The 14287-nt window shown below is 37.0% G+C and overlaps 1 protein-coding gene across 1 annotated transcript in view; it reads left to right on the forward strand.

Annotated features, from left to right (window-relative positions):
• LOC123230680 (contactin-4) overlaps positions 1-8611 on the forward strand; it is a 368929-nt gene extending 360318 nt beyond the window's left edge. Inside the window, exons 20-21 of the mRNA XM_044656823.1 lie at positions 5131-5299; positions 8511-8611. Coding sequence (XP_044512758.1) covers positions 5131-5299; positions 8511-8611 — 270 coding nt within the window. The remainder of the gene's footprint in view (positions 1-5130; positions 5300-8510) is intronic.
• The last annotated feature ends 5676 nt before the right edge of the window (positions 8612-14287 follow it).

The following is a 14287-nucleotide window of genomic DNA, read 5'->3' on the forward strand; positions in this document are numbered from 1 at the left end:
GAAGAAGAAGAAGAAGAAGAAGAAGAAGAAGAAGAAGAAGAAGAAGAAGAAAAGAGGTTTAGAGATTTAGGAGGTGAATAGAATCTTAGATGAATTAAATATGATTGATATATGAAAAGCCCACATACACCTGCTTGAGTGAAGTAATAGATTTAAGCCAGAGAATATGCATAATCCAAACATAATATCTGGTGAGACAGCAATGTTTTGGGGATTATAAATATTCTACAAAAGTCTTACTCTAACACTTATCATATTATGGAGGTAATCCTGCATTCCTAATGGGTTTTGGCATTGGAACAAAAGTTCTACTGGGTATGAACAAGCTGGAAAACTTGGTTTTGGAAAGATGATGGTCCTGGTAGTAGAATGTGTCTGCTGCCTAAGGACCAGTATAGCTAAATATGGTCTTGCTAATTTAATGCACGTGAATTGAGAACCAGACAGGTTAAGTTGATCAAATTAAATGTTGATAGGAACATGGAGAAACAGGCCTAACATTATATTGCTATAATAGCTATGAATTAGTTTTTAGAAAACCAGAAAGAAATATACACTGAGTTATAAAGCTGTTCATGCTTATTGACCTAGGGATTCCATTACTAGGATTAGGCTCTAAGGGCATTATTGAGAGAGTAAAAATGGTGTATATATGAAAATATTCCTGGAAGCTTCGTTTGTAATGAAAAATGGCTGGAAATAATACAATTGCAATGATTGGGAGAAGTAACTGAATAGACTGTGGTAGTGGAATGTAATGGATTGTATTATGTTATTAGAAATAACAAATATTGGAAGTAAAAAGAAAATAAAGGAAAATATAGAGAGAGAAAAGAAAAAAATAGTTGAATGAGAGAATCTTTTACATTTTTCTCTTCAGAATACAACTCCTGTAATTTCCTCATAAAATGTATTTCTTAAAAATATATATTTCTAGAGAATTGTCTAGAAGACAATATATATCAAAGGCAGAATTCAAACTCAGTTCTTCCTGATTCTGAGGCCAGCTTTCTATCCACCTTCTCTCATTTACTCTTTCAAAGACTGAGGATGAAGGAAATCCCTGCCTTCAAAAATCTTGTAGACTAATAGGAGTAAGGATGTGTGGAATAGGGGCACAAATAAGTAATTACAGAATAAACTAAGGAAGGAAAAAGCACTACATTCTTTGGATCCAAAATCAGAACTTTATCAACTGTACCACACTGCCTCTTACCAGACTTCACTAAATTAGAATTAGTATAGCTAATATTCTCTTTTTTAATGTAGAAAATGTTTTGCCTAAATTTCCTGGATTGTTTGACCTGTTCTGTACTTTTCATTAGCTGTCTATATAATATGAAAGGTACAGGTTAACTTTCTTTAAGATTTGGGATTCAAAATATACCAAATTCTTCCAGGTTGCCATAGGTACTTCATGCAGAGGCAACAAGAAATATCCATTCTACCATCCCTCCCCTCCTTTTATCCTGTCCTCCTTTTCCATAGATATAATACCATCTTTTAGCTTAATTAGATGAAGGTATTTTGCTCTAGCTTCCTTTAAGTGACCAGTACTTTCTTTGAGATATCATTGTAATCACTGATTATGAAGGGAGCTGCCATGTTCCTGCCCATGCTTCTGGGAGAATCCTCCCTCAGTGGCATAGTAATATGGATTTGGCATCAGAGAGACTTGGATTGGGATCCTGCTTCTACCATTGATGACCAAGGACAAATGGCTTCACCTCCTCCAAGCCTCAGTTTCTTCAGCTATAAATTACAGCTCAAAATTCCTACCACACAGGAGGAAATGAGATAATATACTTAAAACAGTGTGCAATTCTTTAAAGCACTCCCACATTTTACAGTTGAGGAAACTGAAGCAGAGGTAAAATGACTCACCCAGGGTCACACAGATAACTTAGGACTTTCTGATTCCAGGACTAGTGCTCTATCCATTGACACCTACCTCTCTCCTAGGCTGTTGAGCACTGTTTATTTTTTGTCTTTGTATCCCCAACACTTAGTATACTGCCTGGCACATAGTAGGTGCTTAAAAAATACTTGCTGTATTGGCAAAAAAAAAAAAGAGCAAAAGCAAAGAGTATAGGATTTGAGCTGGAGGAGTCTGTAGAGCACCCATGCTTTGAGTATTAAGCTAATATATCTGTCCTTGGGCCACATCACCTCCACTACCCAAGCCAATTTCATCATGAGGTGCAAATAAATTTGCAGACTAGGTAGAGTGTGTTATTTTTCCCCAGGAAATCTTTCTTTGGGGAGTAGAATTAGAGGTTTGGGATGCCTGGAGATTCATGGAAGCTTTTTATACCTGCCTAGAGAAATGCAAGGACTCTGTGTGAAATGAACAGGTAGCCAGTCTTGGGTTTATGGAAGGAGTACATTGATTTTCTGTCTTACAATGAGGAAACGAAGACTCCAAGAAGGGGATAATCAGATTCTGGCTCAGCTACCTGCCACCTATGTGACTCTAGACAAATCATTTAACCTCCTTGAGCCTTGGTTTCTTCTTCTATAAAATGTTGTTTAATCATTTTCAGTTGTATCTATTTCTTCATGACCCCATTTGGGTTTTTTTTGGCAAAGATACTGGAGTGGTTTGCCATTTCCTTCTCCAGATCATTTATAGATGAGGAAACTGTGGCAGAGTTAAGCGATTTGCCCAGAATCACACAGCTAGAAAATGTCTGAAGTTGGATTTGAACACAGGTCTTCTTGACTCCAGGTCCAGTGTTCTATCCACTATGCCTTCATAAAATGAAGAAACTGGACTAGATGGACTCTTAAATCCCTTCCAACTGCATCAGTAATTGATCAAGTGATGTACTAATTCATTTTGCTGGACAATTTTTCCTCCTGTTTTTAAAAAAATTTTGTTGTATCATAAGATCTTGGGCTTAGAGCAGAATAGGGAACTCAGAGGTTATCTAATCCAACTCCCTCATTGTATGAATGAAGAAGCTGAGGACAAGAGAGGTTGTGACTTGCCCAAAGTCACCTAGTTAACAAGCATCAAAAGCAGATCTCCAATTCCAGCCTGATTATCCACTGCACCATGCTATCTTTCTATTTTTTAATAATATCTTATTTTCCCCCTATGCTATCTTCCTGGTGATGTCTCAATGGATAGGAGTGAAGGGAGGAATATAGAAAGTGTTGGGTGATATAAAAAATAAACGACATCAATAAAACAAGATTTAAAAAATAAACAGAACTATGAGAAGAATTTAAATAATGATTACAATAACATAAAGGAAGATAATGTCAAAAGACATCAGGACTCTAATCAATTCAGTGACCATTCTTGACAACATGAAGGCATGCCCCCTACCTCTCAGCAGAAAGACAGCAGACTGTAGCTATGGAATAACCCACACTTTCTTAGACATGGTTGATGTGTTGGTTTGTTTTGTTTAAGCAATGATGCTTTTTTTTTTAATGGAGGACTCTACCGGGAGGAGAAGGGGGATGGCCATGAGAAGTTACAGCAATGTAACAAAAAGTATTAATAATACATTTATGTGTAAGTGGCTAAATAAATTTGAGCTAGTAATAAAAAGAAAAGTGAATTGTCCAAGTCATAGTATATGCATCTGACCCAAAGCTATCCAATCAATTCACCAAAAGAACCAATTCCCTCTTTTCCTCCCTCTCTAGTGGGAGTAGAGGTTACATGAGCAGCCTGGAGCAAATTGATAAGGAGCAGCATTAAAACTGGGAACTATTGATGATGAGAGAGCTGCTGCTCTGCTGTGCTCCCTCCCAATTACTTTTCTTTCATCATTTATGGAATTGCTGTTCTGGAAGCAAATATGAAGGCTTCCATCCTAGGGATATGTCTTAGAGGGAGACAATCAGAAGATTTTCTTTCAAGCCTCTTTACCTTGGAAAGTGTTATATCTCCCTGGATATTGAGAGGACTGATATGACTAAATGAATGAACAACAATAACTGATTGGGCGATGGCATTTCAGCTCTGAGATCATCTCATTGTGGACTAAAGACTAGAAAAGTCTTCAGAGGCCAAATCCAACACCCTTATTTTACAGATAAGGAGCCCAAGGCACTAAGTCGTTGTGACTTGGCCAGAGTCACAAAGCTAAATACATCTGAGATAGAATTTGAACTCAGATCTTCTTGACTCTAAGACTAACACTCAGTCCATTAGCCAAATTGATCAGTATGCCTACGAGCATATAAAAAAGCTTATTAAAGTCAAGGACAATGGTTATACACATCTTTTTAATGCCTGGCACAAAGTGGATGCTTAATAAATGTTGGATAATTGATCAACTGGAGTGTAGCCACTTCATCTTCTAGGATATAATTTAATAAAAATCTCTTCAGAGTGAGTGAATGATTTTTTCTGACTAATTTAAAAAAGTTAATTTAATCCAAAGGTCATCAGAAAGACTTAAGCCTTGGTCATAATTTAGGAAATTGGAATTTAAAGAAAGGATTATAGTTTTTAAAAACCTTTTTATACACTGAGATTGCTGCATCATTGGAAAGAATCCAAGGGCTGGGATTCAAATCCTATCTTTGCCACTTACTACCTGTTGTGTGACTTTGGCTAAGACATATTTCCCTTGTGAAACTAACCTTTCAGAATCTCTAAAATGACAGGTTGGATTAGAAGCCTTTGGGGTACCTTGACCCCCTAAGGCTATGATTTTATTATCCTGAGGCAAAGTGACATACTACATGAAAAAGGGCAAAGAACCTGAAGTCAGAAGACCACAAAGGATTCCCAACTTTCCCAGTGAATTGCTCTGTGGCCTTGGGTCATCTAAACTCCCTGAAACTCAGTGTCCTCATCTATAAAATGAGGATTTCAACATTGGCCAACCTCCTGAATATAGCTGTCACGAGAAGCAAAGATGATTATGGCTATGAAAGCATCCTGGTGAAATTTAAAGTTCTTCCTAGGCATGTAATGTCAGAGTGATTAGACTAGTGTTTCCCAATGAAAGCAGGGGCTAGAATGAGACCAGCATCCCTGGCCACTGTTTCATTTCATCTTGCTGGGATGGGACGGGTGAAGGCAATTGATACGTGGCTGGAATTTGGGAGATTCGGGACCTTTTCCGAGGGGAGCAACAGACACTTGTTGTTTTTATATTTCAGGTCTTATACAGATGGAACAGACAAAGCAGCACATCTGTAATTGAAACAAACAAGACATCCGTGGAGCTTTCTCTGCCTTTTGATGAAGACTACATCATAGAAATTAGGCCATTTAGTGATGGAGGAGATGGCAGTAGCAGTGAACAAATTCGAATTCCAAAGATATCAAGTAAGAATGCCATTTTTCAGTGTTTCCTCTTTGACAGATGTTCTGTAAGGGAGCAAGGAGACGACATGTAGCCCCGCCATGCAAATGAGCCCAGGACCACTGGACCACGACCTGGTAGCAATTAGGTATGACAAGGGAGAATGCTAATAAGAAAGAATTGTTTAACTCAGTTTCTTCAGGGTACTGATGCTCACTGATCTCAGACTGTTTCTAAATGTACAAATCAGTTTTGACTGACTTAACAAGTCATCAGTCAACTAAACAGCCAGACCAATTTGTGCATGCTGACACAGCCTCAGGCGGCATCAAACAAAAGGATGGAGTAAAAATCATAAGGAAAAAAAATCTGTCAATTAGCATATGCAAGAGAAAAGATCTCTACACAGAACTGTAAAATTTCTGAGTCAGCCAGAATTATAGAGGCCAATGAGTTAAAATATATTTAATCCAAAAAATATTTATTAAGCACCTGCTATGTGCTAGGCTCCAAAGATATAAAGACCAAAACAGAATATCCCCTACCCTCAAAGAGTTTGCATTCCAAATTATACCTGAGCCAGAATCCCCTTTTCAATATACCCAACAAGAGATTAACTAAAATTTACTTGGAGGCCTCAAGGAGAAAGGAATTGACCACATCTGAAGCCAGACCAGTTGGGCAACTTGTTCGTTAAGTATCCATATGTAAAATGTGTGGACATAAATATGTATATATATACATATATGCATATTTATATATGTTATCATAGATTGGGAACTATAAGAGACCTTAGAAGTCTTTTACTCCAACTCTCTCATTTTATAGATGAGGAAATTTAATGTTTCCTCCAAGAAAGTAGAAAATATTTGGTCAAGTTCCTAGAGGTAGTAAATGACAGTGATTGGACTTTTGTCAGATTTGCTAACTCTGACCCAATGTTCTTTCCCTTTTCAGCCTGGGAAGCTGACTTTTTGAACCAAAACATAAGACTTTACATTTATACCTAGGTAATGTTATGTGGCTAGACAATCAAATATTCCCAATACTAAACCAGTTTAATCAATTTTTATCCTAGGGAATGATATAATAGGATTATCCTCCAGGTTTCATACCATGTAGTGGCATCATATACATTGGGGTCTTTCAATGGTAAATCTTTAATATAAAAACCACTTAGATTGTAAGCTTTTTGAGGGTAAGAGCTTTCTTTTACTTCTTTTTTGTAACTTCAGCACCTTAGCCCAGTACCTGGAACATAGTAGGCACTTAATATTTATTCACTGATTGATTGATTGGTACCATATTATAGACTGAAAATAGTGCTAATTGAAAGCTAATTCAATTGGATATATCAAAGAATATAGACAGTGATTATAGGGATAGAACCTGGAGCTACAATTTCATTGATAAAGGGAATATTCACTCTGTAAAATGAGTTTGAAGCCTTTGTTGCAAAAGAACTTGCAATCTTAAAGATTTTTCTGAGGGAATAAGGCACCAACTGACTTGCTCAGAGTCAAAGAGCCAGTATACATCAGAGGCAAGACCTGAACCCATGTTTGTGTCTTCTTAAGTCCAGTTATCCAATACTAGCCACCCTTTTGACCTCCAGTGTTACATCTCCAAATGCTTCCTGGATATCTCTAACTGGATGTCCTGAAGACATCTTGAACTCACTATGTCAAAAATTGAATTCAAAATTTCCTCACCCAATCCTCCCTCTTCCAAACTCCCTCTTTACTGTCAAGAGGGCCATCTCCCAATTCCCCAGGATCACAAACCAGGTGTGATCTTCTATTCCTCACTTTCTCATAGTCCCCATATTCAATCTGTTGTCAATCCTTGGCATGTCCAGTGCTTAGCTAATTTGCACATCATCTTCATTTCTGTTCTCTCTCTTTTTGTATCCTCAGCACTTAACCCAGTGCCTGGAATAGAGCAAGTGCTTAATAAATATTCATTGATTGATTGCTGACACCCTACACAACATTAGTATATGAATTTTCCATCTTAAAAAAGCACAGTTTGTTTCAGGAGTATGCATGTGAATGAGCCAATTACATAGAATCCAATTTTTCTTATCAATATTTGGATGCTCAAACCAATTCTGTGAGTTCTCTCTTAATTATTGGAAATGTCTCATGCTAAGGATTCCACAGTGGTCTATTGTGAATGCCAGACTCTTCAAGAAAATGGGGTACTTTGGCAACAGAGACCCTAGAAATGATTCAAAGGTATATGCTTTATAGCATCCATATCCCATGCACACCCATAGCTCCGAGCTTCCTCATGCTTTCAAAGGGGATCAAATTAGATTCAATTCAGAGGAAGATAAGGGTCTTCACTTCTAATCTTGACACGAAGCCAAACCTGTAGAGAGATATGGAAGTTATCTTCAATGTACAGAAGATTGAGGCTTATTTATCTCATTTTAAGTGAGCTGGAATCTCAACAGGCAGCTGCAGAGATTTTATTTTTCTTTTGGTTTGACTCGTGATTCCAGGGTTTCATAGAATCAGGTTCTCTTTATAACAGGTCTTGCATTCTTTTGAGGTCAAATCCAATTGCAGGTCCCATATGAGCAATACATTCTGAGGAGAAAGCTTATTCTTTCAGAAACCGAGAGTGCAGTACTTTGTAAACCTTAAAGTAATACAGATAGACGAGTTGTTGGTGTTTGGCTTAGAAGAGAGAGCACACAGAAATGAGAGGGAATCTTGCACCATTTTGTCCTATTCACTCGGTGATTCCCATTTGAGCTAAAATAGAATCGCTTTGATCCAAACAACGGATCGGTTTAAACCAGATCTGCCCTGAATAGCTGATTTCTTTGGGAGTTTTCTATGATAAAGTGGAATGAGGATTGATGATAATTGAAGCTCAAAGACCCAAGTTCTTTTTCTGGCTCTGTTGTTGGAGAGTTGTGTGAAGCTTAGGCAAGCGATTTAATCTCCCAGATCCTCAGGCTACTGAACTGTGAAATGGGAACCATAATCTTTCAACTCCCTACCTCACAGGGTGGTCCTAAACTTAGAAGCGCTATGATGAATATACGACTAGCATCACCCTGTACTTCTTCTCCCTTTATACCTGGCCCAGAGGAGAATACTCCCAAAGGGGCCAGCTGTCCCTGGTGGTCCATCTCATTGACCAAAAGATGTTTAGCTCTCCCCAAGTATCCATCTCCATAGCTTGACCTGTTGCAGTGAATTATCTTTCTTCTCTTTTCAGGTGCGTATGCAAGAGGATCGGGCGCCTCAACTTCGAACGCTTGTACTTTGTCGGCCATCAGTACAATAATGATCTCCCTCACAGCGAGGTCCAGTTTATGACAAAAAATATCTGAAGGACTTGCTGATGATAATATAAGCAACATTTAGCTAGTTGTTTTGAAGACACCCAGTACTAAGTAATATTGTTGTTCGAGTACATCTTATTACTGGAAAAAAAAATGTTTTATGCTTCTTTAGGAATGGCATTATACAGTACTTCCTCAAAGCAAATATAGCTTTGTCTGAAGTTTCTTTGGAAACTCTGCAATGCACTGAAAACATCTGTAATACGATGTTACCAAAGCAGTTTACATATGTCCTTATATGCATATTTTTTATTATATATTTAGTGTTTTATAGAATTTTTTAAAGTTAACATATGATGTAGATATTGATTTTTTTTCCTCTTGCTGTAAAATGCTATGGGTGACACTATCATAAAATTATGATTTGAAAATGTTTCCTTTAAGGACTGAGTGTTCAAAACTTGTCTCAGTGAATCAACTGCAACTTGACTGTACAGTTTTACAGGGCATCCCCAGGTAGAACAGCTGGAGACTTGGTTTGTCACTCAAGGCTGCTGGATTTCAATGGCAATTATGATGGTGGTTAATGCATCGAATCAAGTACTTCTGACATGTAAAATTCCCCCTCCCCTCACTCTCTTCCTCTCCCAAATCCTCCTCCCATCACCCTTTTTGTGATCCTACAAAACAATTTTCAGGAATGGCTGCAATCTCAAAAGCATAAACACACCGCCCTTGGGGCACTTTGTGCAATACTCCCATCCATGACTTTAGCATCGCATCACACTGTAAAGGTTTCTTTCTACTCCACTCAGTTTCTATTGTCTTTGTAGTAGCATTATCTTAGACATGGAAATCAACATTACATACCCTGTAGTAACCTAGATCAAGTTACTATAGTAAACCAAGTCTTTGAAGAGAAAAGGTAATTTTCCTATCTTGAAATGTATCTGTTTTGAATGTACATTTTAAAAGGTAATTCTATGTTGATGGTTTCATACTTTATTTATGAAATTTCTTATATATGATATCTATGTAGCTCTTTAAAAAAAAAAAGCCCATCATTTGAATTAAGGTAATGTACGGAATTTGACAGATTTCTCCTGTTTTGGCAAGCAATTGTTGCAAAGACATTTTTTTCATATGAATCTTCAGAAAGATCCTTGATATGATTGTATGTTAGCTTAATGAATCGCTAGTTTTATGTAGGCAGTCTAGTTGCTTTATAAACTTTTACATTCTTAGTCTTAAAATTGCGTTGGAAAGTGACAATATCAAACAAACCATATAATTCAGGAAAGGACTCTTTGTTATTATAGGGGAATTTTGTAAGCTGACTTTGACAGAGCTATCAACACAACTAAGGCGATAAAATTTTCTAAAAAAATTTTCACCTTTAAATGCGCTGCCACCATTTTTTCTTTCCTCTCCTGAGAGCTTAAATTTGCCTGTAACTTGTCATATTTTTGCCTACAAATAATACAAGTTAACTTTTAAACCTTCTAAATATATTTATTCAGTAAAGTCATAATCAGGATTCCACTTGTGTAAAAGTCAAGGGTGTTAACCAGAAAAAAATATATATATTGTCAGTATTTCACGCTGTGTTTCTTTCTTAGTTTATTATGGTTACTTCTATGTAAAAACAAAAAACAAAACAAAAACAAAAAAAACAGAAACAAAAATACAAAAAAAAATACAAAACCATGCAAAAACAACAAAAACAGCAAAATAAATGAAAATAGAACAACACCCCATGTAGTTTCCATCCCCAATGTAAATGATATTTATCAGTGATCTAGCAGATGTAATCTTTTTTTAAAGGTATTGTTAATAAATATGCTGTCATTTGTAAAGATATTTGACTTTTGGGAGACTTCTTCTTACCTGCCTGAATCCATTGGTCAAGATTTTGTTGGTGTTATTTCAACACAGCATTCTTGCTTTCTCATTTGAGATAACCAAGTGACTCCTGAGTCTCTACCAATGACCTTCACTCATTATATCCAGTTTCATGTTGTTCAGTTGTTTTTCAGTTGTGTCCAACTCTTTTGTGATTCTATTTAGGGTTTTCTTGGCAAAGATACTGAAGTGGTTTGTCATTCCTTCTCCAGCTCATCTTACAGATAAGGAAACTGAGGAAAACAAGGATTAGTGACTTATCCAGGACAAATCTCCCTGACTCCAGAACTGGCACTCTATCCACTTGCCAGCTGGTTGCTCCTATATCCAGTTGTCTCAACACAAAGTCCTGATGATGTTTTTAAAGTGATATTCTGAAGACATCACATTTGTTTTAAGCAAGAGGAGTATAAATTCTAAATTAAAAAAATGCCTGTTTTGAAAATGAAACATGAAACCCAAGGCTCTTTATTAGTTATCAATAGGGACAATGAGATTTCATCGATATAGGCATCATCCAGATTAGCAAACTCTTTCCACTACTTCAGCTCAGGGCTTTCTCTGGAGTCTGATAGAGTCATTTGGAACCCGGAGAGCTTAAGTGACTTGCCTTGAGGTCAAATAGCAGAGATGTGTCAAAGCAAAATGTGTCTCCTGGCTGAGACTCGTTTTCTGTCAACTATGTCATGAATGCTTCTTCTTTAAATAAGATGAAAAAAGCTTAAATTAAGCTTTTTTTTTCCAACACTTCAAAAACAAATTTGAGAAACAGCAAGGTAGCTCAGTGGATAGAGCTCCAGGCTTGGACCTGGATTCAAATCTGGCCTCAGACCCATCCTCATTGTACCCCCAATTGCCTAGCCCTTGTCTCTCTTCTTTCTTAAAATTGATACTTGGACAGAAAGGAAGGGGCTTTAGGGGGGTTGGTTTTTTTTCTTTTAAATTCAGACACATTAGCTTGGCACTCAAAGCCTTAAGCAATCTGGCCCCAGTAAGCCTTTTCATTCTTTTCTTTTCTTTCTTCTCCTACATAAACCTGCTCTATCCAAATGGTTCTACTCATTATCTCAACAACATACCTCATGTAGTCCTATTTCTCTGCTTTCATTCACATTAAACCTCTGGTCAGGAATTTGTATGATAGTCCTGTCCATCTATCTAAATTCTCTCCTATCCCCAAAGGCTCAGCTAAAGCACTTCTTCTTCAACAATGCCTTTTCAACCCCCTCAGAGTTCACAATGATCTATCCCCTTGAATCCATGGTACTTATTTGGCTTTCACAAATAATAGTATCATATATTTAGAACCAAGAGGGTCCTTCGAGGCCCTCTAGGTTAACATTTACTCCTCTTTTTACATAGGAGGAGACGAATTACTAGGGAAGTTTGGTATTTTGCCCACAGTGATATATATAGATAGATAGATAGATAGATAGATAGATAGATAGATAGATAGATAGATATGTATATGATCAGAAACAGAATTTGAATCCAGATTTGAACCCATGTCCTCTGCCTCCAGAGCCAGAGATCTTACCACTGTGCCATACTAGCTTAATCACAAAAGTTCACAATCAGAAGGAACTTCAATGAGCAGTCACTTCAGCTGTCATCCATAATACAACATCCAAAGAAACAGTTATCCAACTTCAATTCTAAGATTAATTCTAAATTCAATTCAATTCTAGTAAAGAGAAAGCAATTGGAGAAACCCAATGTGGTCCATTCTATTTTCAAACACCTTTAATTATCAGGAAGTGTTTCTTCATATTGAGCTAAAATCTCCCGTGTTTATCTTTATACCATTGCTCATATATCTATCCTTTGGAGCCACATAAAACAAATCTAATACCTCTTTGAAGTGACAGCATGGAACAGTGACTTGAGCACTGGATTTGGTGTCAGGAGGATCTGGGTTCTAACGCTGGCCCAGACACTTACTGGCTAGCTATGTGATGGCTTCTGGTGTCCCTGTCAGCTCTGTATCTGGGTTCCTATGATTCAATTATAGACCTTTGGTTCTTAAAGATAACTATTATCCCATTTCCCTATCAAGTCTTCTCTAAATTAGTATCATTCCTTCAACACTTGTGAAAATCCTCTGTTAGGTTCTAAGGTTAAAAAGATGAAGTCAAGAGTCCCTGCCCTCAGAGACCTTATATCCTATGGAAATTAGCCAAAGAATCTCACTCATTGGAATCCATACCAAGTCATAAACATCCTTCCTAATCTATGGTGCCCAAAACTGATCAAAATACTACCAATGTGCAGTCTGATCAGAGCCAGTTACAGTGAGTCCCTAACTTTCCTTACTCTCACCATTAGCCATCTATTAACATTTCCAGAGGATCACATTCATTTTTTGATTGTCCCATAGCAGAGTTAATTTATATTAAACTTATAGTCTGCTACAAACTACAGATTGTTTACTCATGAATTCTCTTCTGACATAATCTCCCTCATCCTCTGTGCTCACTGGTGGTTGGTTTGTTTTTAACCTGAAGTATTGCAACCAACTAAATATCATCTTGTAAGATTAAGTGGATCATCTGGACAATTTTGGAAGATCCTGATTCTGTCATCCACTACAACAACATTTCTCACAATGGAATAGAAAAAGAATTAAATCAAATTGAAGAGATCTGAGATCCACGTTAAAAAACCAGCTCATTCTGTGACTTGATACAAGTTACGTAATCTTAATGAGAAAATTCTCTTATTTAAAAAACAATGGAGTTAGAGTAGATCATCTCTAGAGTCTTCTTCCTCTCTATATGATAATCCTATATGATCCTCAAATTTGAAAATTATACCATTTATGATTTTTAAAAATTGGCCAAGTTCCTTACCATCTTACTTACCATCAGTTCTCTGTTCTCAATCTTTGTTTTATATTTCCACATCAAAAGATTATTTGTATTAGAGAAAACATATTTTTCTCTTTTGCCATTTTTCTATCATCCAGTATTATTGTTCCAAACCCAAACAGCCATCTTATCACTTCTCTGATCTGAATTGTATTCCCTACCAGCACAGCTAGGTAGCTCCGAGCCTATGTCAAGAAGATGAGAGATGTGAATTCAAATCTAATCTCAGAAATTTATAATTGTGTCATGATGGGCAAATCACTTCACCACTATCTGCCTCAGTTTCCTCAACTGTAAAATGAGGATAATTATAGTATCTATTTCGTGGGGTTATTGTAAGGATCAAGTGAGCCAATGTTGGTAAATACTATTTAGTACAGTGACTGGCACGTAACTCAACAGTTGGAATAGCTGGGTAGCTAGTGGATAGAACATCAAGCTTGAAGTCTGGAGGACCTATGTTTTGGAAAATTCCTAACTTTGTGACTCTGGGCAAGTCACCTAATTTCAATTCCCTCACCCTTACCACTTCTCTCTTTTATTTTTATTTTTTCCTTTTTTTTATCTTAGAATATTTTTCCTTGGTTACATGATTCCCCACCCCACCCCTCTCTTCCCTCCCAAAGCTGCATTTTTCTGTTTTGGAATTAATACTAAGAGGGAAATAAAGTTTTAAGGTTTAAAAGTGTTTTTTTAAAAAGAATTCATCAGTTGCTCTAAGAAAGAAGCTCCAGTGGGTGTCTGGAGAGATGATTCCCTTTAGCATATATACATACATATATGCCAGCACATCTCCGTGCTATATTTTTTATCCAGTTCCCAAACTCATCATTCGTTTGACCTCTCTCAGGTCAAATGGTCTGTTGCCTAAGCCCATCAGTATCACTTCTTTTCTTTCCATTCATCCTCATCCAAATATACTCCGTGTTTCCTTCCTCTGA

Source organism: Gracilinanus agilis, chromosome 1 (assembly GCF_016433145.1).
Source record: "Gracilinanus agilis isolate LMUSP501 chromosome 1, AgileGrace, whole genome shotgun sequence".
NCBI classification, from domain to species: Eukaryota; Metazoa; Chordata; class Mammalia; order Didelphimorphia; family Didelphidae; genus Gracilinanus; species Gracilinanus agilis.